A 14,563-nucleotide genomic window follows, 5' to 3' on the forward strand; every position below is an offset into this window, starting at 1 on the left:
TTAGCATACATTTCAGTGAACTTGAGAAGATCAGCTATTTCAGCAGGGCATGAGTTGGTAGATGGAATTTCGGTTGGACAGCACGCTTTGGTTAACAGAATAGTAAAGGGGGTGAGAATGAAGTTTTCTCTCCTAAGGCGAAGTATTCATCTTTATGGGATGTGTCGCATGTATTGAAACAAGCCAAAGGATAGAGAAGTAATGAGACAATGTCATTGAATTAGTTGTCATGGAAGATGGCCATATTGTTGTGTTTGGTGTCTTTTAGGAGGGTTTCAGATATAAGAGCCCTGGAGGTAACTGCTAGAAGTTTTCAGCCAGAGGGTGTGCGTTTTGAGTTATTAAAACACACCAAAACTACGTCTAGAATGATTTTCTTTCCAAGAATGGAGGGACATGATTTGCTGTAAGCGTTTGGATTTCTGAAACAATAGGAGGAAAGGACAGTGGGATTGAGAGAGCAAGAATGTTCATAGTTGCTAATTTCCTATGTAATGGGCAGAAATCTAAACTCAAATACGAAGGCAGCTGATTTATCAAGTGAATCAACATTTAAATGTTGTTACTTTAAACCTGTGAAAAATGCTGTGCAGAGAGTTAAGGATGAGCTTCGAACATGCATAATATTGGCCTTCATGGCTTGCCATAAAATGCAGATTTTCCACAGTTTTAATAGAAAGAAAATCATGATTTTATTACAGATATGGTGGCTATTATTAACCCTTCCTGTGAGTACCCAAACCTTTTGATGTGTTTGATTTTTATTGTTTTTCTGTGATGAATCTGAGGAGAAAACAGATGAGAAGATTTTCGGCAACTGGATAAACCGGTGTGGATTGCAATGAATGAAGTTTACGTTTTTTCTGGTTTTTGGACTGTTTTGAAGCAAGAAAAGAAGGAAGATGGCTGTGTGTTCTATTGTATTATTCATGTTCTAAAGAGTTCTAGAATGTTAAAGAAGTTCTATTCTAATTCTAAATTCTTTGTTGATACTGTGTATGAGAGCAATAAAGGAGTAGTGCATAATATTAGCCTCTGTGTCTTTAATAAAATCATGATTTTCTTCCCATTAAAACTGTGGAAAATCTGCATTAAATAACTCTGTTAAATTAAAGTGCCACTACGAACCAGAGTGAGTTCTACACAGGTGCTTTTATAATCAGCACTAGTTTTGTTATGCCCCCTAAATTTGTACTATAATCAACTCTCAACTTATTCCACTGGATAAGTCAACTTTTACTTTACATATCTGGAGACAGATCTCCTGCAATGGTAAGTAAATGAGCACTGAACTGAATACAGTTGCATGATGATTCGAGTATCCATGGCTGTAAGTATCAGATTCTGTTATACTCTAGGATAACCCCTTCATACACTGGATGACTGTCAGATTTCGACCACACAATTTGGCGAGTTGGTTTTGATGGCATCAGCGATCATCTTGGCTCCTGATTGGCCAATACGGTTTCCCTGGAGGCTGAAAAAGGAGCACACACATTGATTTAGTTGCATAGATAGCAGTCCATCACTGGCTTTGAGTTCAGATTCAGACGGTCTCCTTCTATTCTCATACCCAATAAATGCTTGAACCCTTACACTGATATACTGTACATATACAGAGGCAAGGGCTATTTATTTCCACCCAAAACTCTAGCTTGGAATCATATTGCACAATTTAACTCTGGCCTGAAGTTCAGATATAACGTAAATGGGTTGCTACCTGACCTCAGATCATCATTTCGCTACCCTCTGGTTCAACACAGGCTAGGTGACCCTATATAATATATAGTACATAGACATGGGTCCATTACTGCCTGTCTCGTAACTTCTAGGTGTCATTGAAACCCTTTATGAAACTCCATAGGTGTTTTCAGAATGACCAATAAAGTTTATAAACACCCTCTACTATTGAAAGTCTATTATATATAAATTTTCCTCATGCACACTGACAGGAAATCCTGAAAACCTCACTGGAATGTCCTATTTATTGGGTTAATCAGCCTTCTTTACAAATCACAATAACGACAACATATTAAAAGTGATGGGCTAGCAGTAAGTATGAGGGTATGCATGTTGGGAGCTGTGTGACTGCAACTGCTGCAGTGTCCAGGAAAACACAAAGTGCACCACATGCATTGGAGACCCTGGACAAAGCTAAAATTGTATCACCTACTGAAAGGGAAGATGATGATAGTGGCTGTAATGTAACTGATTTCAAGATGATAAATAAAGATTGCTTTTGCCTGGTAGCCTGTGTGTGTGAACCAAGGTTCATATTGTGAGTAGAAGGTTTCAGCTATAGAAAATCAAGACCTGGTCTCAGAACATATAGGATGGCGCTCATGGGCACCGTCAACAAGGCAGCTCTGCCCTGTGCCCAGCCAATGGTCAGCATGGACTGCATCGGGCAGCCATCAATAGTTGTGTGAGGACCACGGCCCCGGGCTTCGTCCTTTGTGGGAGGAACCCTGAGTGAGCAAGGCATTTACCCATTATGAAGGACTGGATATGAACGTAAAGGTAATGGATGTCAGAAAATTTGTCTTGCCGAGCCGCCGTCAGGCAGACTCTCTGAAGTTCAGAGTGAGCAGTCTGTTCTTGCACTGCATACCAAGAAGTAGAGCATGAAAAGGGTTTGTCGGACTCAAACCCACTAATTGCTTGGGTAGTCAATAAGTGGGCAACATACATTGAGTAATAGCTTCTAACTCCATGGGTGAGTTCAGGCCATCAGGAGGGAGAATAATTCTCTGAAGGAGAAGAGGAACAAGCCCTGCACAGACTTTGGTCCACAACTTTTTCTACATGCTGTATATGTTTAGGAAAACAACTTTAGGCGCTCCCCATGTCTCAGATGAACCCATGAGGAAAATGTGGAAACTGATCTCAAATCTGCTTGTTTGAAATAGCTACTGCCTGTTTAATGAGCTACCTTCCCAGACGAGCAGTAGGAAGCTTTTGGTGTTTCTATTAGGGCGCGAAGAGGTGCCCCTGCCCATAGTGTAAGGAGAGAAGGATTGCTACTCAACAGTATGCATGTGAGACCAGATTCACTACGAGTGCTTATGTGTTGCCCATTTGCGAGTGCTGGGTTGTTGCTGAAGGGCCTTGACTGTTGTTTTAGTTATATTCACTGCTGTGACATAGGCTTGTCAATAAACTTTCTACTGTCTTGCACTCAGCCATGCTGTGTATCATTTCGTTCCTAGAGGAAGGGGTTTTGTGGTGGATGATTTTCTGGATCCACTCACCTGGATGGAAGCACTGTAGATGTTTATTATCCCATAACATATGTTACACACTATAACATATGTTACCCCTATAACATATGTTACACACGCAGGCCAGGATGTAACCGCTTCTGTACAAATTAGATCAACCAGATGCACAATGTGATACGTGCTGCCCAGGGTGCATTTATAGAGCACCTTTGGGGAAACCAAGGCAACAAAAACATGGAGAAAAGTGTCTAGTTCCCTGCACTTCTAACTCTCCATCCTTTAAAACTTTTTGCCCTGCTTCTTTCCAGGAGGCAGATGAAAGAAAAATCTGCAAATGCTTCAAGGCCTATTTCTTCCTTTGGAGTATTGAATGAAATGATCTGATGTTCATGTGCAGTGCTAGGTAGGATATTGAGGACCAAGAAGAGGATTCTGGTGTTAATTCCGTAATTAACCATCAGCAAGTAGAGGGACATTGGTACTCTTGATAGATAAACAAGCAGCATTTGTTCCATCCTTTAAAGGCTGCATAACATTTTAGTGTGAAATTCTATGTAAATACTGTTGCAGAAGTCTAGGCGAGAAAGAATCATTGCAATGGAGAGCCATTATATTATATTATATTATTATGTCTTGTATCCCTGCAGAAGATGAAGAACGCCTGGGATACAAGACAGGTTATGGAAATCATTCTCGGTTACATTATTTACTTGCAGAATGAAGGACAACTCGGAGACAAAGATAAAACTCATGAACCTGACCTTGCTGGACGGAACTATAGGAACTCCTTTTTGCCTAAACACTTGATGAGAATGCAGGTGTTTTTCACCTCTCTCCCTCGTGTGCTTCTCTCACTCAAATATCCATCCCGTTCTCCGTGTTGTTTACATAGTGTGCCGCAAGCTGTCTCTCTTGTGCTTCTCCCCACCAACCTCCTACCTCTACTGCGCTGTTTTTCTTTCTTCCTCGTGTGCTTCTCCCTTGCCCCTGTGATGCCCTCCCTCATTTGCTGCTTTTCCCTCTAAGCCTACTCTCTGTTGTTCCCGCACATGCTCTTTCATTGCACCCCTACCAAAATGGTAGTTTTTTTTATCCTTTAAAAAAAAAAAAAAAATTTTTAATTTTTACGTAATTTTATGGAGAGACCCAAGAAGCAAATAGCTGCTGGCCGCTCTGATTTAAAATAGCACTTTTACGATATTTCTGTTTATTTATTTTTTCCATGTCGGGTCAGTAAATTTAAAAAAATGGCACCTGCATTTTAATTTGTAGGCATGCACAAGCATGCCTACAATAAATGGTGCTCCGATGTAAACAGTAAACCTAGTACAAATATAATACTGTAGCTTTAAGAAACTTAGCAATCATCTCATCCTCCCCTGCAGGATGACAGGCAGTTCGCTTTATTTCCGCTGTGTGGTGAAGATTCTGAAAACAACACTTCTTTATTAAAAACATATTTTTGGCTACTAACCTTTTGCCCTATTTCCTAGGGATGTTTTCTAACCCCTATGCTGGTGCTTTTTGATAATGTGAAGTAAAGATGGACACGATGTCTGTGTGGTGTGTTTTCCTGACTCTCACTGCTTCAAGGACTGGATTTATCAGAAAATATCTTACAAGCAGCTGAGAACCAAGACAAGGGGTACGCCTCAGGCCCAAAAAAGGAGGAATTGGGCTCGGAGTATTACCTTTTGCTTCAGGGAAGAAATACCACCATTCCACTCTCTGGGGCATATCAGCAAGGGCCAGTGATAATTATCGCCGGCCAACTCTGAATTTTATCACGGAGATGGCATGCTATCAGCAACGCTTAACTCCAAAGCAATAAAATTCAGAGCGCAAGCTGCCAACTGTGCGATTATCGCTGGAAATCCAGCGATAATCGCACAACTTTTGGCAAAAGCTTGCTGATAGGGCTACACATACCTAGCCATGATATCCACCTTCCACAGGATATCATGGTTAAGTCAGTTTCAAAGCAGGCGTAAGGAAAGTAGCGATAACAGAGGTTATCGCTACTTTTCTTGTCGCTATGCCTCTTTGTGTGAGGCTTGATAATAGGAGAAATGTCGCTTAGCGACATTTCTCCCGTTATTCTGGGGAGGAAAGCCCACTTTGCATCTCATTAGAGATGCAAAGCTGGGCGTTAAGGAAAAGGGCGAAGAAGCATGGATTCACGCGTTAGCCTGTCCTTGCTAATAGAGCGTTAAAATTATCGCCGCTTTTCGTCCGAAAACGAACGCTAAAGCGGCGATCATTTTAACTTCGGCCCTTGCTGATATGCCCCTCTATTCTTCCCAGGAGGGCTCTTCTGCCACTTCAGAAGTTAACGCTGAACATAAGATGGCCACCGAACAAGAGCGCCCCGAGGAAGCTCCCGGGTTTGGGATTACCAATCGGTAGTTATCCCTGTGTTACCCCCGCCATCTACCACTCCATCTTAGAACATCATTTGAGTCCCTGGCTCTACTCATGTGTGAGATCGATGACTTTCTCTCATTGGAGCTTCAAAGCTAGGTCGGAAGACCAGCTGCCCCTACAGGTCATCCTTCCCTGCTGCGCGTAACTACTAAACTTGGCAGGGCCGTAGTATTCTGACACACCAAGACCCGGAGATTTGCCAGGGCATGCTCCAAGTCCAGTAAGTGTGCCGTTTTGAGCCCTCCTAACACCCGTAATCCGCGTGAGGGGGAAACTGCATAGCGCACTGCTGATGCGAGTGCAGTGCGAATGGGGCTCTCTTCCGAGGTCAATCGGTCCCGAGGCTTTCTCCGGGAGGCCTGCTGACTCCGCGGGGCTACCGACCCCAGGAGTCCCAAGAAGGCTGGCTGGGCTTGGCCACTTCCGCAGCAGCAGACAGGGAGTGGAGCTCAAACTGAGACTGAGGAGTGCAGCTGCCTCTAAGCAGTCTTCCCTCTAGAACACCCTAAGACAGCACAAGAACGCCTGCAAACTAAGTCACACCAACAAGGTTAGAGTCACAAGATAGCTACCACCCGCACTCAGAGGACAACAACACTTTCATAGACCACCTAATGGAAATCATCACTGCAAACTTCTTCCCAATCCAGTGATATATTCGTGGGGGGCTTCAATCTGCACTGGGATGATCTTAACAATATTCAGGTTACTGTCTTTAAAACATTCCTAGCCGACCAAAGACTCACTCAAGCCTGCACTCTCCCAACTCACAGTTAAGGATCTACACTAGATTGGATCATCTCAAAGGAAAATTCAGTCAATTTAATCTCGATTTCTCATTTGATTGGTCAGACCACCATATTATTACCTTCCAAATTCCAGGCGTGTGAAAGAAAAGAGCTACACAAACTGTCACACCAAAGAGGTGGATTAAGGATACAAAAGGCTTAGACTATGAGAAACTGGCAGCACGTTGCAAGAAGGATCTTCCCCCGCCCTGTAATTTAACACATTTCAGCAAACTTACAGACTACTACAATGTAACAATGTCAGATATAATCAATTCATAAACTTCTTTAAAACTGAGAAGAATCACGATAGAGACAAAAATTCTTGGTTTAGCAGATCCCTAAATGAGGAAAGGTGAAATCTGAGACTAGCCGAACGGAATTGGAGACAACACCCATCATCTCCCCAACTAAAACTGCTAAGAAAGATCAGAAACGCATACAACAAAAGCATTCTCAAATCAAAAAAAGAATTCTTTAGAATGGAACTGGAGGACGCTCAAAATAGACCACATAAACTCTTCGAAATGTTAAAACTACAGTCAAATAAATTGGCTAAATCAAAACCCCTAATAGGATGAGAGGAATTCTCGTCTTTCTTCACAGACAAAGTCAATTCATTGGGAAATGAGCTTAGAAAAGCCCCTATTAACCTACCTCCCCTGATGGCTTCACAAATCGTAAATCAACACATTCCTATCAAGCAATGTCCAAAAATGAAGCTCAATGGTATATCTTCAATTTATATGACGAGAACGACATTGCCAAAATGCTTTCGTTCACAAAACCAAATAACCACTTCAATTATCCTCTCCCTTTGAAATGCTTGATGACAACCAACCAATTTGTCAACCCTATCTGGACAGCGATAATCAACGCCTCTATGTCTCAATGTTCTATGCCTGACTGCCTAAAAAAAAGGCAAGTTATTCCCTTCATTAAAAAAACCACAAAGAACACTGCTGACCCAAATAATTTCAGGCCAGTATCCAATATTCCCATATTAGCGAAAGTGCTGGACAAATGTGTGCATCACCAACTGAGCAACCACATCTCTAAATGTAATTTGCTAGACGGCTGCCAATCGGGATTCAGAACAGACCATAGTACGGAAACTACAATACTTCATATAGTGGATGACGCCTTGCAAGCACCAGACCAAGACAAAATGTGTCTATTAATTCTTCTGGACCTTTCGTCTGCGTCTGATACTGTAAACCATGATAAACTGCTAGATCGACTTGGAAACAGGATGGGATTATCGGGAACCATTCTCGAATGGTTTAAATCTTTCTAGGAACACAGAACGCAAAGATTTGTAGTATATCAAAATCTATCATCACCGTCCCCTATTACGACTGGAGCACTGCAAGGCTCAACTCTTTCCCCAACTCTATTTAACCTCTACCTGGAACCACTGGCTGAAAGACTTCGTCACACTAACATCTCGTTCCATATGTATGCAGATGACACAGATTTACATGAAAACTTTGCCACTGGAGGAGATCAAAACAATGAATGAATCACTAAAGATGACCATTCAAAGGCTAACAAGTAATCAGTAATCAGCTTAAACTCAATGTGCAAAAAACCTGAATTCTTACTAATATCCCCCCCCCTCCCAAAAAAAAGCTCTTCAGGCATAAAGGAATGGACCAAACTGATCACTGCGCTTAACTGCACCCTGATCTTAGTAGACTCAACCAAATCACTAAGAATCACACTGGACAAGAACCTGAACATGCAAACCCACATCAATTTGTTGGCTAAAAGTGCCCGGTTTCACCTGAGTTCTCTTAGAAAACTGAAACCATTTCTAGAAACGTCAGACCTCAAAATGGCAGTTCATGCTTTGATCATCTTGAAAATCGAATACGGATGTACAACTCTATCTGGCCTGCCCAAGATCTCAACAGCTCCGCTAAAAGCCTGTCTCAATGCAGCTGCAAAGCTCTAGAAAAGGTGATCACATCTCCCTGCACTTAAAGGGTCTGAACTGGCTACCATACAAAGCCAGAATACAACTAAAACTGGCTTGTATCACACACAAGGCATTACACTCTAAAACACTTTCGTATCTAGCTCAGAAAATTGTGATATCTGAGGAGGTAGGTACTCCCGGAGCGCCAAAGATCTTGTGCTGAAACCACCATTCTTCCAGAGAAAGGAAACATACAACAGAGCTGTCTCAGGTGCGGTACCTAGAATCTGAAATTCACTACCGCCAAACATTAGAAGAATACCATCCTCTTCAAGATTCAAGAAGGAAGATAAGATCTTCCTAATGGCTAACTTCCTTCCATAACTCCCAACAGAGCAATCACCTAATCGTTTGATTATTGATCATCATCCGTTCCCTACAGATACATAATCCGCTAGCCCCTTAAGACTTCCTAAATGAAGCTCACTGGGATCTATACAACCTCTTTCAGAGTCCCCTACCACGTTAACATACTGAGGCGGATGCTCAGCTAAACTGTAAATTTGAGTATTTTCTTTTTGGTGTTCAGTCGATTGTAGAGAAATTTGTAATACAATGTATTCTTTCAGGTTCAAATAATCTTGTAAGTGCACATATCTTTACCTCACCACTGAATGTAATTTTTACACTTGTGAGTTTGTTAAGATGCTTGTTACTGTCGCATTTGGGACCACTATATCACTATTAGGGGTCTGACAGCCTAACAGGTTACGTTTGCGCTATATAAAGCACTAAACAAGTTGGCAGCCTCCATCTTGGTCGATATCAAGCAGCGGAAAATCGATGTTGAGAATCACCTGCATGTCAATATCAAGGGGTCCAGAGCTTTTTGGGTCAACATCGAGACACCCGTCTATGTGTGCAATATGTCGACTTTGGGATGTACATCATCATTCAGAATCTCTCCCTCTTCCACTTAAACTGAGATATCATCAGTTCAGAAAGCCAAGAAGACAGTAGTTCTTCTGTCGCTATCTCTTCAAGAGTCCACTCACGTGGTAGTAGCAGTTTTGTCTGGTAGAAAGATGATCAGCCACACATTTCTGCAGCACCTTCCTCTCAATGGAGGGTCCAGCCTCCGTAACAGCCTTCTGAGGTATTGAAGCCTGTTGTTTTTCCTCACCATCAAGAAGTCAGTCAAGAGAGAATTGTCACTGAGACTACATAGAGAAATCTACCTCGGGTCATTCTTGCTAAATATCCAGGGAGCGAGAAACGGAATACATTTCCTAACATAGACACTTTTGTTTTCATTGGTCTCGGTCTCACGGTCCAAGAGGAGTCATAAGTATAGAACGTCACCTCTTTATTTAAGTTCTGGTTCGGCTTCCTCTTCTAGTTGAAGGAAGTTTTTGATAGCTTCCCCGTAATCCATTCCTTCTACGATTTCTCCAGTAGATGATATTTAGCCTTTATTGACTTTTCCAACAGGGCTGAAAGGAAGTTGAACATACATACCACAATCACAGAAGTCAGTCCCTCATTTGCTAAATGATAGCAATGAAGATGCAAGCTTGTCCTATTGTTCCTTTGGTCCTAGGATTAATGGAATCCATCATGAACACCTTCATTAATCCTTTCTCAGAATGAGCAGCCAAGTGGCGTCTGGAAAATAAATTCAGACCTCCACAATCAGACCCAAAATTTCGAAAGGAAGAGGTTCCTCCTGATCTTTGGTAATTGTTTCTGCAAAAAGAAATTCAGTACAGTGAACGCAACATTTTAAAACCGTCTAAACGAGGAGAGTAGAAGATAGGATGCTTTTGCCAAGAAGAACTGCCAATCATCAGGAAGCATCACTAAAGCAGCTATTTCCTCTGCTTTTCTCAGCTGTTATAATCAGTTGCTTTGGGACTCTGAGTCAATTTGTCGAATATCTTACAAGTAAGAAGAGTGAGATTTTCTTGGATTTTGTCAAGGACGACGTGTTAATATCTGACAATGTTTTCAGAGTAGCAAGAGACACAGAAGACCTAGCCACAGTTAGATTTGTGTGTGGGGGGAATTCTTGCTGGCCAAGGTTGACAATGTTTGTCTTTGCATGCTCAAAATAAGATACTGGAGTTGACCTTCAATGGATCTTCTCTTTTTAGTATTCAGACCGATGGGAAGTTTCGAAATTAAAGTTTGAAGCTAAAATCCTAAAGTCTGTTACTCTAGAGAGAAAGAAAGAATTCATATGAATTCAACGTTCTTCCTCCTGGAATGGGAAACAGAGATCCCATATCCCTTACTGGAAAATGCAGCAAACGGAACAAAGACAACATCAGCAACAATTGTTCCAAATGCAAAAACCATACCTGTGGGAGAGGAAGCCTTCAGAAGCCTTCCACCTCCACAGGGGAAGTTCCAACAAAACATTGAGTCCAGTAGTCTGCCTCTACCAATGAGCACTGTGGTGGTTGGGAGAATTTCCAACCATCTCCTGTTTCCATTTTCAGAACTGGACTGGGTGCCTCCTGAACGCGGCTTTCTGCTGCCTCTGCACGTACCTTGGGCCTGGGCGTCATTGTCCCCGAGTGTTCTGCTGCTGCTCTGTCCTTCCCCCCCCCTCCCGCCGCCGCGTGTTAAACCTTCGTGGCCGCAGCGTGGAGGGAGGGCGTGCAAGGACTACATTACCCAGGATCCCCGGGCCCACCTCGGAACCAGCGTCACCGGATTAGCGCCCGGAGGCGCTTAAAAATCGTCATCATACCCGGCGGAGCGGGTGCCTCCTGAACGCGGCTTTCTGCTGCCTCTGCACGTACCTTGGGCCTGGGCGTCATTGTCCCCGAGTGTTCTGCTGCTGCTCTGTCCTTCCCCCCCCCTCCCGCCGCCGCGTGTTAAACCTTCGTGGCCGCAGCGTGGAGGGAGGGCGTGCAAGGACTACATTACCCAGGATCCCCGGGCCCACCTCGGAACCAGCGTCACCGGATTAGCGCCCGGAGGCGCTTAAAAATCGTCATCATACCCGGCGGAGCGGGTGCCTCCTGAACGCGGCTTTCTGCTGCCTCTGCACGTACCTTGGGCCTGGGCGTCATTGTCCCCGAGTGTTCTGCTGCTGCTCTGTCCTTCCCCCCCCCTCCCGCCGCCGCGTGTTAAACCTTCGTGGCCGCAGCGTGGAGGGAGGGCGTGCAAGGACTACATTACCCAGGATCCCCGGGCCCACCTCGGAACCAGCGTCACCGGATTAGCGCCCGGAGGCGCTTAAAAATCGTCATCATACCCCGCGTCGCGGGACGCGCGCGGGCGGCGCCGGGCTGAGCCCGGGCAGAGGGCGGGCCGTCTGTGGCCGTCCGGGGTCGAACTGGGTCGGGTCGGCCTGGTCCTTGACAACGTGTTCCCGGTTTATCAAGGTCTGTATATTTGTCATCAATTCTTACAGCCATGGGTAAAAGGAAAACCCCTGAGGGAGATTCGGACTCTTCACGTTCCCTGCCTGTGAATTCTAAGACAAGGAAGTCTAGAGCAAAGAAAGCTCGCCAACATGCAGCCAGTAACTGTGTAATGGACCGCATTGAGGTTATAGTTGATGAATGTGGGGAACTACTTAATGCCACCCCTTTGCAGGCTATTGGTGGTAGAAATGTGTCTACTAAAGGTACTGTTACAGTTCCGGATATGTTCCTCTCGAAAAAGGGTGGGGAGGAACAAACAAGTGGGGTAAGGGGCATAGCTGTGGTCTCTATCACCCCCACAGTATTAACGGATGCGGGTCAAGTTCACTCAGACAAATCCCCTTCTGACTTTAACTGTCCCCCGGGCATAGCTTGTAGCAACAGGTTTTCAATTCTGAGTGAAGTTGATATTGATGCTAGTTGTCCAGCTCTACTTTCTCCTGCACGCTTGGATGCAAATGTAGGCCCTCTTTTACCTCAAGATAGCTCTATCATTAACCTGCCCGAGGGATTCATGGGGACTGAATCCTGCAAACATGATATAAAATCTCTGTTGGTTCTAGTGAAAAACCTGCATTCCCTGATTGAGACTATGCAATTCAAGATTGATACATTATCAACCACTGTCATGAAGTTGGGGGAATCTAAGCTGGTTACCGATACTCACTCTAAGCTAAACTCTGTTAACTCGGAGAGGGGTTTGGTAAAGGCCCCCATAGAGGTGCCTGATGGGCCGCCAATAACATCTAATGTTAATGCTAAGAATCGGCCCCATGTTTCTCACCCTGTGAATATCCAGTCTCGTCTCTTAGCTCCATCAAGGGCTAACTTTGCCGCTGCTTGCACCCCACCTTCTGTTAGACATCCTATCAGAGTCTCTCCTGGTATGCCCCAGGTATTACCACGCGCTGGAAGACCTTCCCTTATTAATGAGAGAACTGGAACCACTTCTAGAGGTAATCCCTACCATCAAACTCAAAGATATGGGCCACACAGTCGTACTTTTCACCCACGAAAGGTCCTTATGGTAAATGTTCCAAAATTGTCCTCTGGGTCCCAATTTGAAAGTAGTGAATCTCTGGTTAACAAGGTCATACACTGGCTCAGGCATGTAAGGGGTTGCTGCTCTGTAATCAGAGCTGACATAGAGGGAGCCAGAAGGATTTCTCAGAATGGTAATAGGATGGACCTTATAGAGGTCACTTTTTATGATCCCACCTTAGCAGATAACCTCATCAATCTAGAGTTCAGAAGTTGTCCTCCTGACTATTCTTCAATCCAAATCAAGTCCTCCCCTATTCAAACTTCTTGCTCAGGTGGTGCTTGGCCACAGTTCCTGGGAGAGTCCGGCCTAGAATTAAATGATTGACTTTGTAATGAAGTTAGGCTAGTGGTTTCCCCTGTTTCTCCTTTTTTGCCTAACAAAGTCCTTAATACCGGTACCCCGGCTAGTAGGGATATACAACATGCTTCCACAGTTCATGAAAGGATTACTTTACTGAGCAGTATCCCAGAGATTAACAAAGTCCCTATCATTGGTAACTTGGGTAGTCTGGATATGCAATGTTCTTTTGTAAACCCGATAGAGATCACTCCACTGAATGGTACCCCGGAATCCATTCAAGAAGATAGTGTAACCCTCTCTGAGCATGGCACACTTCTGTCCTGGAATATCGCAGGATTGAAATCTAAGTTGAATGATCCTAACTGGGTACGATTCATTAATTCTTATGACATTTGCTTATTCCAAGAGACCTGGCTACTGGAGGCTCAGTTTGTAGCGGGTTTTTTGAATTTTAACGTCTTGGCCGTAAAGGGCAAAAAGGGGCGTCCTTCAGGTGGTCTCACCACCTGGATTAGACAGGACCTAGGTATTATTGTTAAGGAGCTTCCCACCTCTCACCCAGATATCCAGCTACTTAAGCTTAAGTTTAGAAACGGTAAATCGCTGGATATCTACAATGTCTATGCTAGAAGTACTGGGGGCAAGAAATCAGATATTATAGCACGTTTGGAGGAACTCTTGCTTCTTCATTCCCACCACTCTCATGTAATTGTAGGTGGTGATTTTAATCTAACCTTTGAACCCCTTTCTGGTATTGATTGGAGTATCTCGAAGGTTGAGGATGACTTATGGGGTGTCCCATGTTTAGATCTTGAACCTGTCACTCGTTGGTCTGAACTGGCAATCCAGATCAACGCCCTTTGCTTAAGCAAGGGGCTTCGTGCAACTAATGGAAGGACTGAACAGGATAAATCCGGATCTATCACCTTTAAGAGTGGTTCCCGTACAAGCAGGATAGATTACATCCTACTATCTTTAGATCTATGGGAATCCCTGAAGGGCATGGAAGTTATAGCCAGATTGGAGAGTGATCACAACCCTCTCTCTCTGACTACCTCGCTTTGGGTGACTCCCATTGCCCATAATAATCTTTCTCCTCAGCTCCTTCAAGACGTGGTTATTTCTAATGTTATGCGTCATGTAAAGTGGGCAAAGGTTGCTCAAAGCCAAGAAAGCCTTACTCATATTTTTAATAGATTAGTGCTTGCCATTCAGGATATGGGGGCCGTACTTAACCAGTGCCCATTGGCATCTCATTGTAATCTGGGAACTTCGATCCATGAAACCTTCTTCTCAGAACTTAAAGATATCTTTGTTAGACCCATCAACAAAACTAAACCTAATGTCGACTCCTCACTACGTTGGTATTCTACCGATTGTAGAGAAGCTCGTGCTAATCTGGGCACCGCACTGAAATCTGGTGACAT

At 43.9% G+C, this 14,563-nt stretch overlaps 1 protein-coding gene across 1 annotated transcript in view; it reads right to left on the reverse strand.

The window, feature by feature from the left end:
• Window positions 1-1,246: 1,246 nt before the first annotated feature.
• The window catches only part of NLRC3 (NLR family CARD domain containing 3), an 820,465-nt gene continuing 807,148 nt past the window's right edge, over window positions 1,247-14,563 (reverse strand). The window contains exon 19 of the mRNA XM_085630169.1: window positions 1,247-1,477. Coding sequence (XP_085486295.1) covers window positions 1,387-1,477 — 91 coding nt within the window. The 3' untranslated portion in view covers window positions 1,247-1,386. The remainder of the gene's footprint in view (window positions 1,478-14,563) is intronic.

This window comes from Triturus cristatus, chromosome 10 (assembly GCF_964204655.1).
Source record: "Triturus cristatus chromosome 10, aTriCri1.1, whole genome shotgun sequence".
NCBI lineage: Eukaryota > Metazoa > Chordata > Amphibia > Caudata > Salamandridae > Triturus > Triturus cristatus.